Raw genomic sequence first — 14,219 nt, forward strand, 5'->3', positions numbered from 1 at the left:
AATGTCTCTTGATGCTGTGATGCTGTTGCTCCAGTGGGCCAGGTGCCAGGCCAGGTGTCCTGGGAGATGGTGATGTTGCGCCGACCCTCACGGTCTTTTCCGTGGACGACCCGCCCTCCTGCGGGGACCCTCAGAAGCAGGCCGTGACGACGTCTGGGATGCTCCATCGGATGTTTCCTCCTCCTCCTGATCCCTCCCTGTGGGTGGTGATGTTCTCCGCCTTCTGGCACAGGGAGGGTCGGCCATGTTGTCGGCCATCCGACGGAGTGTATCGTGAATTCCCGTGTACGCCGTCACGAGGTCAGCCTGTCCGTCCTCCATCCTCCGTTGGTGTTGCAGCAGACAGGCATGTAGCTCCGCATGTTGCTGGGCCTGCTGGGTCTTGATCCCCTCGAGGACGGACACAACCTGGGCCAGGCCCGTGGTGTCCTGCCGGTATGTGTCCAGGATGTTTCGGACATGGGAATACACCGGTTCCGCAGCCAACTGGTCAGGCTGGCGCCTCCGCCGTCCTCCACTCCCACCACCCCTGCCCACTTGCACCTGGCCTGCCCTTGTGGGCACATCGGGTCTCCGGGACCCCTGAGGGGTGGCATTTGCGTTGTCGCCTGCCTCCTCCTGGGTGCCCGGGACACAGTGTCCCTCCTGGCCAGCCTGGCTGCTTTGTGGGTGTGGGGCAGGGATCCTGGGTGTCTCCTGGGATGTGGCAGGAGTGGGGGTGGTGGTTGGCCCCGTTGTACCTGACGCAGGTGCTGCAGGTGGTTGGACACCAGAGGGGCCAGGTTGGTCGGGGTCGTCCACAGAGTGGTGAGAGTCGTCGCTGCCGGTGGGATCGGCCTCCCGCAGATCCGGGTCCTGTGAGTCTTCCCCCCCAGTGTTGGGGGGTGAACCACGACGTTGACCTGTGTGTGAGAGAGACAATGTTAATTTTGGTCCATGCAACATCCATGTTTCATCAGTTTCAACGTTGGCACATTTCCTCTTGGAATTAGGATCTGTCTTGCATTCCACTCACAGTGCACTTGTGCATGGGTGTGTCCCTTGTGCAGCACTTTGGCCCCTTTAACTATGTGAGGCACAGTCTTACTTGCTGCGTCAAGTGTGACTGCAGTCAGCAGTGGAGTGGGCAGGTGTGGTGAGCCATGCATTGGCGCCTTCCGTGTAGCACTGTACATGTGCACATGGAGTGGATCCACACACTTATATAATGCAGGTAGCTGTCGTTGTGCTCGTGAACAGGTTGTGAGATGGCCCTGTGTTTGGCCATGGAGAAGAGGGGGGTTATGGCACTGGCCACCCTTGGCTACATGCACGCAGTCTACCTGCTGACGAGCAGACATTCCCACACACCACACGGCTGATTTGCTCTCCCTGTGTCTCCCTCCCTCTCTGTCCCCCTCTCCCTCCCTCCGTGTGTCAGCCTCCTCCCTCTGTCCGTGTCCCTGTGTCTCCCTCCCTCTCTGTCCCCCTCTCCCTCCCTCCGTGTGTCAGCCTCCTCCCTCTGTCCGTGTCCCTGTGTCTCCCTCCCTCTCTGTCCCCCTCTCCCTCCCTCTCTATCCCCCTCTCCCTCCCTCTGTGTGTCACCCTCTGTCACCTCAGCCCAGCTTCCTGGGCACACACTGTTAGCAGATCTTTGAATGGCCCTTGGCTTGTTGATGTGAGTTTGTTTCTGATCTCCAGGCACCCATTGGGTGTAGTGTGTGTCTCTGCGCTGCTGCTGTGGTGGTGTGTGCTGCCACTCTTTCACAATGTTGGCTGTTCATTAGCTGCTGTCATGTGCAAAACAGTGCCTTCACCCCCATGTGTTGATGCAAGGCGCCCGCCATTTGCTGGCGAGTCTTTCCTGTGTGGGGACACAGTGTTTGTATGGCTGTGACCTAGGCCATATGGGCAGAGGGCATTGTTGTCTGCTTCTGAGTTGCACTATGTGAATTTTGGGGCCCACCCTCCCGCCATCCGGGTTACCGTGTCATGTGTTGGTGTCTTCTGTGGCCTGTGACTTGACATTGTCCAGCTGGGTGCATGGGGCATGGTGGCGGCAGTGGCATGTGCGTGTTCATGGAGTGTGGTTGAGTCATGCGATAGCTTGGGGTGGTTGCGTGCCTGTTAGTGATTTTGGTTGTGGATGACGTTCCCCCCATGTGAGGTGCGTTGTTTGTGTACTCACCCGGGTCTCGGAGTCCTCCTAATCCTTCGACTGCCTCCACCGGCTGTATGGCCATCACCCTCTCCTCCCAGGGCTGGTAGTGTACGGGTCTGCGGGAGGGCCCTCCTCCAGTGGCGTTGGCCTGGTTGTGTTCCTCCAGCATCTTGGCTCGGACCCTCCTCCGCAGATCGTACCACCTGGCTTGGCATTCCTGCCTGGTCCTTCTGGTGTCCGCAACAGCATTCACAGCATCGACGATGGTCTGCCACATGGCTGTTTTTGCTGCCATGCTGGTCTGTCTGACCAATGTTCCAAAGAGCTGTGGCTCGACTCTGAGGATTTCATCAACAAGGACCTCCAACTCTCGGTTACTGAACTTTGGATTCTTGTTAGTGGGCATGGTGAGGTGTGTGGGTGTGGATGGTGGCGGGGGTGTGTGGATGGTTGTGGGTGTGTGGGTGTGGTTGTGCAGGTGTGTGTGTGTGAATGTGATGAGGGGGTGTTTGTGAAGGTGGTTGTGTGAAGGTGTGCAAGTGTAAGGTGTGGTGAAGCTTGTAGTATGGTTCTGTGGTGTCTGGCAGCAGTGAGTCTGTTGCAAAGGCTCATGGTTTGTGTGTGTGGGCCCTTTTTATTGGTCCATTGGTGGGTGTGGCTGTGTTTGAAGTTTGGGTGGGTGTGTTATAAGGAGTGGTGGTGTTTTGGGCCTCTGTTTGTTTTTGGCAGTTGCAGGTCAGTGAATGTGTTTTTTTAGTGTTTGTTGGCCATGTTTAGTGGCTTTGTGCCATTCGAATAGTGTATTCTTGTGTTGTTTTGTTTAGTCCTGGTTGTGTACGTGCGTTTTTAGCGTGTGTACGGGGTGTACATGGGCCATTTTGTTGTACAGTGCTGTCCTTGTGTGTGGCTTGGTACGACTCGTACATGCGGTTGTGATGTTGGGGCCTGGGGTGCGCTCCGTACTTAGGAGGTTGTGGTGGGGGTGCGACTCTGACGTACACGGGTGTACATACAGGGGGGTAGGACACGTACACGGGTGGGGGTACGACGCGAACGTACTGGGGTGTACATGCACGGTGGTACGACACGTACAGGGGTGGGGGTACGACTCGGACGTACAGGGGTGTACATGCACGGGGGTAGGACACGTACAGGGGTGGGGGTACGACTCGAACGTACTGGGGTATACATACATGGGGGTACGACACGTACAGGGGTGGGGGTACGACTCGAACGTACTGGGGTGTACATACACGGGGGTACGACACGTACACGGGTGGGGGTACGACGCGAACGTACTGGGGTGTACATGCACGGTGGTACGACACGTACAGGGGTGGGGGTACGACTCGAACGTACTGGGGTGTACATACACGGGGGTACGACACGTACAGGGGTGGGGGTACGACTCGGACGTACAGGGGTGTACATGCACGGGGGTAGGACACGTACAGGGGTGGGGGTACGACTCGGACGTACAGGGGTGTACATGCACGGGGGTAGGACACGTACAGGGGTGGGGGTACGACGCGAACGTACTGGGGTGTACATACACGGGGGTACGACACGTACACGGGTGGGGGTACGACGCAAACGTACTGGGGTGTACATGCACGGGTGGGGGTTCGACACGTACATGGGTGTACATACAGGGGGGGGTGTGTACATTAACGGGGAGTGCGACTCGAACGTATGGGTGCTGGGGGGAGTGTTGGGCGCGTATGCGGGGACATGTCTCCATGGTTGCAATGGCAGTTCGGTGCGGACGGTGTTTTTACCATACGGTTGTGAGATCGGACGCACGGGTTGGATCGTGATTCCTCGGTCGGACTTGACTTTTCACATTTGTACGGTAAATCGTCCGAGGACGTGTCGGACACATTTTCCGACCCGAGGACGTGTGGGGAAATATTCCGACTGCGGTTCGTATGGACTTTTTACCATGCGAATCGTGATTGCCAGTTTGTACGGCACTTGTACGATTCGTACGGTAAAAAGACCGGATACGAGTCGTACGGGGTATTTTTTTGCCGGATCGTAATTGGCACCATAGTATTCAAAATGTCATTCAGAAAGTGAGTTTAGCACTTGCCCAGAAATACACTGCTGTAGTTCCTTCATCCCTCCGTAACCATGAGAACTGTAAACGAAGGCCAGTGAGCCTGTGTGATTCCTAAGACCCTTCAAAAGCCAAAGTGGTCAATCCATTGACCAAGTCTTCCTCATTATCTGCAGACACCCCCACCCGCTCTTGTGACGCACCCTCTGTGACACCACACACCAGTCCTGTTCTTTCACCAGAATTTGACGTCTGGTGGATCAGGGCTACCCCATTTCGGTGCAATGTCCTTTTAGGCTACAACCAACTTCAACTTAACTGAGGGCATTCGGTGTCTGGGCATGTCAACCTAAGCGCTCCCTTCTGACTGACATTCCAATATGTGTCCCTGCAACATCCAAGATCACTCACTCTAGGACTCCAGAACATGTTTCTCAGGCAATGTCTGTCTTTCGCTTCTGGATTCTCAGCATATGTTTTGATATTCTATACTGGACCTTTCATAAAGAATTATGAGTTCCATCTTTCCCTCAGTCCTAACGATACTTGCTTGAATATGTGTATAGGTCAAGTAGCCATTGTGATGTAGTTGAAGCTATTGTGATATGTGTGGTAGTGGTGAAAGACTGATTTTACCAGGAATACATTTTTTTTCAACACTGTATGGCTGCGTATGATATTCCTGGCCCTCACTGCCAGCCCAAAAAGTTTGCAGACTTCCAACCAATCATTTTTTGGTTTAATTATTTCTATTTATTTTGCATTAAGAATATTGAAAACATGACTTGAAAACTTGTGACTATTCACTAACTACAGAGCTTCCACAAATCGACCATACTTCCATTGCTTTGTCGTCATTCCTTCATATGCTGTTCACCCGTTAGTGCCTATTCCATCAAGTCCTTCTTCCAATGGCCACCTCAGGGGCATTGGGGGACTCTGCCCCCAGAGCTAACATTCTTATTTTCTTTTTTATAATTTTTCCATGCAGAGAATATCCCTAATACGCATTGCTTAATTTATCTAACACAGCATCGGTAATCTTTTTCAGACAGAGTATTCAGCCAATCTAATTGGATTTGTATGAAGTAAGATTCACTCTAATTGGCCTCAGACAGCAATAAGTCAGTTTAACAGATACACCCCGAAGACACAGGGTGATTTAGGCAGTCGGATTTATTGCTCTGGGTCCAATCAGAAATAGTCCTGCATTTAAGAAAATCTGATTGGAAGCGGAAAGGCCAATGAGATTGACTGGAACAACTGTGGCCTTACTAGACAGATGTTGTAGTCCAGAAATTGTGCTGGATATCAAGGAGATAAAAACATCGTGCAGTATTTCTTGTAGAATCCTGCCAAGAGTAGATAGACCTCTGAATAGTCCTCAAATTGTTTCTAGGACTATGCTTGGACACATGAAACTGACATGTTTTCTAGTGTGACCTGGGAAATGTTTTTTGAATTCCACCATTTCTGATATTTGTACCCAAGAAAGTTGGAAACCTGCTGGAGTAATATTCAAATGTATTTGTGAATTGTTCCCCATACATTTATCTCATTCTGGAATGCTGCCCACAACTTTAATGTGTATCCCTTTCTTGTCTTCACATTGCTACTCCTGGTGTATCTACCACTTGAATGAATTGTGGTGGCTTTCCAAGTTGACACCCAGCATGTGCCACAAGGATCACTGAAAGAGAAGGTAAACCTCTGTTTTCTTTTTATTTATAGGTCCTCTTATTGCCACCACAGTCTATACATTAAAGGCTAAAGAAAACGAACATGTGTGCTTCACTCTCAACCAGGACATTGAGAAAAGACACAGAACATCTGTTTCCCCACGCAGGAAGTGCATCAAAGGTGATCACACAGTAAGACCTACTATCTACACAGGGCTAGCGCATACTCATACCCTGGCACAAAGATGTGTGTACGCCAACCCAAAGACTTATATAGACATAATGAGACACAGAAAACCCAAATATCAGTACAAAGCACTCTAGTGAGATTGGGTGAGAGACTTAGCATTGAGGCATCGGAAAAACCTAAGTCAGGCCTTTAAACAGCCTTCGTCATTTTCAATGCTGGGAGATCTAGTACACTGTATTCAGACAAAATATCGAAGTAAAAATATTGCCATACCAAAATATCGTGATATGGAAATGTCGTCAGCAAAAATATTGTCAAGAATATTGATTTTAAAGTAAGTAATAGCGATTTGTAAAACATCAAAGTCATTAATATATATATTTTTTAAAATAGTTGTTTAAAATACCGTTTTTTTAATTATTGGTATGTATTTTAGTATATATTTTACATGTATATGATGTACATTTTTATGTTTTTAAATATATTTGTAAAATTTTTAGTAGTTATTAAATTTAATGCAATACATTTTTGTGATTTTTAGTGCCGTAGCTGTGGTTTTGCAGGGTATATGGTGGGAAGTAATTTAATTATAATACATGAATGATTATTTTTTTATTGAATATTATTTATTTAATTGATATTTAATTGATATTTAATTATGTTAATTGTGCTATTCATTTTTTTAGTGTAAATTTTATGTGCAGGTTGTGGGGTTTATAGGGGTAAAGGGAGGGGAGTAATTTATTTTAATTAATTAGTTAATTAATATAAATTAATTGATAATTATGTTAATTGTGTAATGAAGTTTTTTTTAGGTGTGGGTTGTGGGGCTTATGGGGTATAGGGTGGGAAGTAATTTATTCGTAATTGATTAATAATTAATTGTTAATTAATATTGATTAATTGATAATTATGTTAATTGTGTGAATAATTTTGTTTATGTGCAGGTTGTCCGGTTTATCGGGGTAAAGGGTGAGAAGTAATTTATTTTTAATTAATAATTAGTTGTTAATATTAATTAATTGATAATTATGTTAATCGTGTAATTTCTTTTAGGCGCAGATTGTGGGGTTTATAGCAGTAAAGGGTGGGAAGTAATTTACTTTTAATTAATTAATAATTGGTTGTTAATATTAGTTAATTGATAATTAATTATGTTAATTGCTTACATTTTCTTAGGTGTGTGTTGTGGGGTTCATAGGGGTAAAGTGTGGGGAGAAATGTGTTTAAATTAATTAATAATTAGTTGTTAAATACTATTAATTATTTAATTAACAATTATTTTAATTGTGTAATAAGTTGTTTTTTAAGTTTAATTTTAGGTGCTGGTTGTGGGGTTTATAGGGGTAAAGAATGGGAATTTAATTAATTTTAAAGAATTTATATTTAGGGCCTAACTTTGGTAAGCCTCCGACCGCTCGTAGGAGGCCTACTGACCTACATGGTAGGTTTACATTCCGACCGCCGAATTACAATGTCGGTGGTCGGAGTGTAAACTGGCCGGTAAATCTGACTCGGTTTTGATGGGCTCAAGGAGCCCGTCGGCCAGTCGAAAGAGCCTCATAATCCCTAACGGATGGCAGGGCTCCCTCCTGCCTCTGGCCATCCGGTTGTGGGCCTGGGGGGGACCTATGGTGCCCCCTTCACATCCCTGCACCGTATGGCAGCTGGCAATGGGAACTTGTGCTGCAAGCGGTTTCGGCACATGCTCCCATTGAAAAATGGAACATTGCAACCGCACCATGTGCGGTCGCATCCTAATTCGGTGTGTGGAACCTACCTCACTGAAACAGTGCCGGGTAATGAGGGCCATAGTTGTTAATTAGTAATATTTATTTAATTGATAATACATTTTGTTAATTTTACAATACATTTCTTTGCGGGGGGATTTTAGATTTGGGTTGTGTTTTATTTGGGGTATGGAGTGGTGAGTAAATTAATTTAAAGTAATTAATAATTAATTTTGTAAATAATATTAATTATCAAATTGATAATTAATTATGTTAATTGTTTAAATAATTTTCGGTAAAATGTTATGAGTGGGTTTGGTGTTTTGTGGGGGTATATTGTGGGAATGTAATTAACTATAATTATTTGATAATTAGTATTTAATTAATGTTAATTAGGTTGTTAATATTTTTATTAATAGTGTCAATATTTTGCTTTTCAAAGTTAAGTTTTAGGTGCAGGTTGTGAGTTTTGTCAGGTTATAAGGTGGGATGTAGCTACATTAAATGTATGTATTAAATATTATTTGGTTTATTAATTTCTGAATAAAAAATGTAGTCGTATGAAAATTATTTTAGTATTTTAGTTATAATAATTTTTGTAGTTATTTGTGATATGTATTTAACATTGTAATTTCTTTTTATTTTTAATATTAAATATATCTGTAGTTTTTTGTACATGTTTATATTTTGTCTTTCTTTATTTTGTTTTTGAAATAATTTTATTTTGTTCAAGACATTTTGTTTGGTTTTAATGTTACACTGACTGGAGTGGGACTAGTAATTTTTACCCCACCCCAATCCAGCACTTTCCCTACTGTTGTACTGCCTGGGGTAGGAATAGTTCATGTTACCCCTCTGCAATCCAATACTTTACCTACTGTTGTATTGACTGGAGTGGGAATAGTAATTGCGTCCCCTCCGCAGTCCAACACTTTCCCTACTGTTGCGGTCACTGGAGTTGGAATAGTAAATGTTACCTCACACAACCCAGCACTTTTCCTACAGTTGCATTTAGTGGAGGGAATTTTTACCAGTTTTATTATTTTTGCATGCATGAAGTAGGAGTAGTACATTTTGTATATATTTAACATAATAGTTTGTGGTTTTGGTATAAATTGTAGTGGGAATAGTATATGTTTTAAATTGTAAATTTTAGATGTTACTTTATATTGTTATTATTTATATTATTATGTTTTTGTTTTTTCAAAAATATAATATTTGTAATTATTAATGTTTTTTAACGTGTCAAATATTTGTACTAAATTTTAAGTTGTTTACCTTTTTAATTTAATTACAATAGTTTGTTTTTTATACTGTTGGTGTCATTGGTGTATGCTTATTATATATATGTATTATATTTTTATAATTGTGAAAAAGGTTGAAATTATAATATAAATTAAAATGATTAGTTTAATAGTTTTTTCAGTAGATAAATGTAATTATATATATTAATTATTATATATGTGTGTTTAACTTCGTTTTAGTTAAGTTTATTTCCTATATTTGTTAAATTATATATTAAATCTTTTTTTTTTAAATTAATGTTACCATTTAATATTATTTGAATGTATATATATTTTTTAAAATGATATTTAATACAGCGATATTTATTTCTTTCTGATGTTTTTGTGCCTACCATTATAAGTATAGGATGACAATATTTTTGACATTGATATTTTGATCACGATATTTTGGTACGGCGATATTTTGGGGGTTGATATTCTGTCCGTGAACCCCAGGACACCACAGCACAGCGAATAAAGACTCCTCAATGAGAAGGAACAGGAAGAGGTGAAATATGGCAGGAATAATCAAGAAATCGCACATTGTAAAAGGCATCCTTAATTTGGTGGCAGAGCAAGACACTTCGAGAAGTGAAAAGCTTTGACCTTGTACAGCGGGTGTAGTGTATGGCCATGTCTGAACATGCCCCACCCGCCAGTGTGTCTAAAACCTGCTGCTGCTCACAGTGGGGATGAGGTGCAGAGCCTGGCCTCTGGCCAGACCTTGCTCCTCAAGCCTTTTCAAGTGCTTGACCCCTGCTGTTCATTGCCTTTGGCCTTGTGTAACAGGGGTGGGGCAGCCAAACCCTTCTGTGCATGGGCTTTGGTCTTGTGCAGCGGGGAGATCATCTCATCCCCACTGTACAAAGCCTTTGGTCATGTGCAGTAGGGATAGGATGAGGCCAGGCCCTGTGTCATGCTCTTACAGGAGGTCTTACACTCGCTGTGCACAGCCTTCATTTCTGTGTAGTTGGTGTGAAAGCCAGGCCCTTCACCCCATCCTCTATCTGCATGTGATTCCCGATTCACATGACCTTTGGCTGCGCATAGCTGGTTTTGGGTGTGTGACCACTGCTGCTCAAGGCATCCGACCCAACTGTGCGCCACACCCCCCTACGAGTATTAGACCCCTCTGCGCTCAGCCTTCTGCCATGCGCAGCAGAAGTCTGGCAAAGGCCTTGTCCACCACACTTTGCATGTGTCCGCCCCCACTATGCACAGCCTTTAGCTGTGTACTGTGAGGGTAGGATGTTTGACAGCTCTGTGCACCCCTCCCCCTGCGACTGTCTGACTGGAGTCATTCAGCCTAAAACAGGCTAATCTGGGCCCTTGAAGCCTGTCCTGGTTTTATTACACCAGACGCACCAGACGCAAGAATCTTGCAGGTACCAAAGATTTAAGGCTGGTTCCGCGTTAGCGTGTAGATCAATCTGAGAGCGCAGGAGGATCCACAAATTCAGCAAAAAAATCATATTTTTTCCCCATATTTACCTGCATGGACTCAGTGTTCAGGGTGTGCGCACACCTTGCCTTCTTTTGGGCCTTTTTTATTAACTTTCAAGATGTGCGGACTGAGTCCCCGCATTCTTTAAAGGCAGCTGCAACATCTTCCAATGTGGCAGCCAACCCGTGCCTTCAATCTGCCTTGTCTGATGAGATCTATGTATTTTTTAATTGTGGATTAACTGAGGTACATGGTGACTGTGCATACTCCGCAAATTAATGGTTCAGATATCTTGAAAATGTAACCTCTTCCTGCCCAGTCCAACCATGTAACGATCACTAAGCCAAGAAAGGGTACTTTTTGAGTTCATTTCTACTTTTGAGCCAAGCTTAGGGCCTGATTACAAGTCTGGCGGTATTCGAACCGCCAGACTTGTGGTGGCGCAGCAGTGGCAGTCCACCGACCGCTGTATTATAGCTTCTAAAGTCATTGCGGTGGTGGACCATCAGCTGCGTCAGGGAACAGTCATTAATTGGCGGTGGCGCAGGAGTGCCACAACGCAACATGCTGAACGAGGACTGGTGCAGTCCCTCTCAGCATATTACGAGTCCCTGGACCGCCAGCCTTTTCATGCTGTCGGTGCAGGAGCAAACAGCCCCCTGCCATGGGAAATACATTCTAGGGGGCACAACATGTGTCCCCCTGTCTGTACCCCCTCAAAGTTCTAGCACGTCATGGACGTCCACATCAATGTCGCGCTGGAACTTTTTTGCTGTTCCCATTGCGGTGCCTGTTTTCCTAGCACTGACATGGGAATAGCAAAGGACTGCCCGCCGTATTACGAGTTACACATTTTAACTCGTAATACAGGCGGTTGTGCTTGCGCGGCTTTGGCGAAGCGGAGGCAGCATTGCGCCGTTGCCGCTGCGCCCAAGTCGTAATCAGACCCTAAGTGTGATTCCGTTCGCCCATGTTTTCTGTATCAAAGAGCAAAGAATCTTATGGAAATAAAACACAAAAGGGCAGTTTTGGGACTCGCCACCCCTTTTTGTTCCTGCTTCGTAGATCTGGACAAAACTTGGCATGAAGAACCCAAAGTGTAGGTACTTTTATTGAAAAGTTTTGTGTGGATCAGTCAGTGGACAGCAAAGTTACTTAGAAACAATGCCTTCCCTAGGAAAACTCTGACCTAACCATAAGTACACTTATATTTTTAATACATTTTTTAGAAAGGGCTACAAATGTGGGTTTAAAAACGTTAGCGGTTAATAGGAAAAATTAAATATATTTGTTTGTGTTAAAAAGTATATATAATTAATTACGAATTTTATGAAGGAGACTTTTATTGCGACACCCACCAAGGGAATAAAGAAAAAGGAGACTTACTTTACCATAATGCACTTTGCAGACACGCCCACAGTGGAAACATTTAAATATCGTAAGTGCGAACTTTTGTTTGTTGCTACTACTCCATGTCAGCCATTCCTGTGAGCAAGGGCGGGATGATGCCCGAAACGCGTAGGGATTCAATGGCAGTATTACGAACTGTGTGCCCACAAGGTTAGTTTGTTGTTGCTGCCTTGCCAATAAATATTACTTCACACGCCAGAGTGTGGCATCTTCAATTTTGGGAGCTTTTATGTGTGGATAATTAATTATTGTAATATTTTAAAATCTAATAAAGAAATTAATAAAAAAAATTATCACTTTTAAACTTGTATAAAATTCTTTGTTTATTGTTTAAAATTATTCATAAAGTAAATGTATATATTTATATTTAAATTAATTAGCTATTTAATCGACATTGATGAGTTAATGTTCTGTAATATTTCATTCTATTAGTTCGAGGTTAATAGTAAATATTAAAAATTATTTTACATTTATATTATGCTTAAAAATATTTTTATATTTACAAACAAATTAATGATAATCTTCAATATGTTTTCCTAAATTTTCCCAAAGGGAAATCTCTGCCATGATGGCGTAGGTCTCCACCTACATTCAAAGTTATTACAATTAACCTTATACTCATAAATCTGCTGTAGGTGGTCCCACACCCTGCTTTGAAGGGTTGGACATTTGTAAGTCTAGACTTAGGTGTAACTCTTCATTTAGGAGCGGTGATTCGCAAAGAAGTGTAGAGTTACTCTAGGGTGTCATAGTAAATAGGCACATGAATAAATGTATATGTGAATATCTGTCTTTGTAAATAGACCAATAAGCAGCTTATGAAAACATGCTCTTCAAGATGCACGCTGATGTTGAGTACCGTTGCGGGCGTTTTACTAACTCAATGACCCTACAATTCTTTCTGAGAGAGCACGTACTGAAATCAGGTGGTGGAAAGGCGTATAATGAAATTTGGGGCCAAAAACAGAAGAGAAGTAATTTTATGTGCTAGTAAAGTATACTTTTATGTATTTTTACAACAGATAATACTAGCCTTGATGAATTATTTACTATAAACCAAGAGGAACAGCTGTATTTGGACACCTTTCGCGGCCAAGAAAGAAGTAGTTATTTCAGTGCTTGTGCTAAAGGTAAGTGATGCCGGTGCTATTCCGATTCAAAGTGCGTCAGAAACACTTGTCGCAGTCTAGCGTTTTCTGGAGTGTGTGCATTCCAGTGATGTTATTCTAGTGCTCTTCTGTCTCTTGGAAATATTATTTATACATTGAGACCGCAGTGTTAAGGAACCACGTTGCGTTTACCTCAGTGCATATTTCTTTTAAAGCTGAAAGATATATGTTTAGTGTTTCTGTTTTGGATGGACCTTTTGATCTGTCAGTGTTCTGTTCTCACATGCACTTTGCCTCCCATGCTTTCACTTTGTCTTGAGACTCTGGCTGGTGTAGAGGACAATTAATGGTTTCATTATCTTCAGTACTGATTAAGCATCCACTATCTGGTACGTTTCGAGGTCCTTCACAGAATCCCTCCTAAATAGTATACCTTGTGTAAGGGTTGCACTAGTGTCATTTGTACCCCTACTTTCTTTTATACTTGACAGTTGCTTCTTTAGGTGCCTACATGTGGTGGGATTGCTATTGTTCATATGTCACAACTGACCCCATCATCAGGTCTGACACCTTCAGCCAGTGCTGGCTTTTCAATATCTAGTTGCATTTTGAGCTCAGCCCCTCCCCCTCAAAAATGTGTGGTTGGATTAGAAGGCAGGGCTGGCTGAAAGTGTCACACATGCTGTCTGGCCTCCGGTCGCCCATGAATATTGTTATTGTCCTCTTCTGGTAAGTGGACAGAGCTGTCTCATCCTTTCGGCGGTCTGAGATACCCATGGCACCAACACACTTTACACAGGTACTTGTAACTCCACCGTTTTAGGGCAGGGGTTCTTAAAGTTGACCTTTTGCCATTCAGAGGCAAAAAAAAATAAACGCCGGGACCATGCATCCGTGCTGCTGCCTTCTTTAAAAATGACATACTGTGTTCAGCAAGGAATTAAAAATTCTGATTTTCCTTACTTAATTTTTGCTGAATGTCTTTTAATTTTGTTTCAAAAGATCCAGCACCAACAGTTGTATCCACCCATCCCTCTGCTTCGGAGAAGTAACACACATGAATGAAGAGTATAGGCAATTCATTGTTTATCTGTTTACACCCAAAAGCGTTATTTCTCTCTCAGTGGGTTTAATTGCAGTTTATAGGTTTTAAAAAAGCCAGAGTTTCACAATAA

The 14,219-nt window shown here is 43.7% G+C and overlaps 2 protein-coding genes across 3 annotated transcripts in view; one reads left to right on the forward strand and one right to left on the reverse strand.

Annotated features, from left to right (window-relative positions):
- LOC146813475 (uncharacterized) overlaps positions 1-14,219 on the reverse strand; it is a 267,150-nt gene that overhangs the window by 80,677 nt on the left and 172,254 nt on the right. The gene's annotated exons all lie outside the window — the stretch shown is intronic.
- Positions 1-14,219, forward strand: part of LOC146813476 (uncharacterized) — a 57,908-nt gene that overhangs the window by 37,080 nt on the left and 6,609 nt on the right. For both annotated transcript variants that reach the window (XM_085620275.1, XM_085620276.1), the window contains exons 3-4: positions 5,931-6,059; positions 12,958-13,065. In XM_085620275.1, the coding sequence (XP_085476401.1) occupies positions 5,931-6,059; positions 12,958-13,065 (237 nt within the window). The remainder of the gene's footprint in view (positions 1-5,930; positions 6,060-12,957; positions 13,066-14,219) is intronic.

Source organism: Triturus cristatus, chromosome 7 (assembly GCF_964204655.1).
Source record: "Triturus cristatus chromosome 7, aTriCri1.1, whole genome shotgun sequence".
NCBI lineage: Eukaryota > Metazoa > Chordata > Amphibia > Caudata > Salamandridae > Triturus > Triturus cristatus.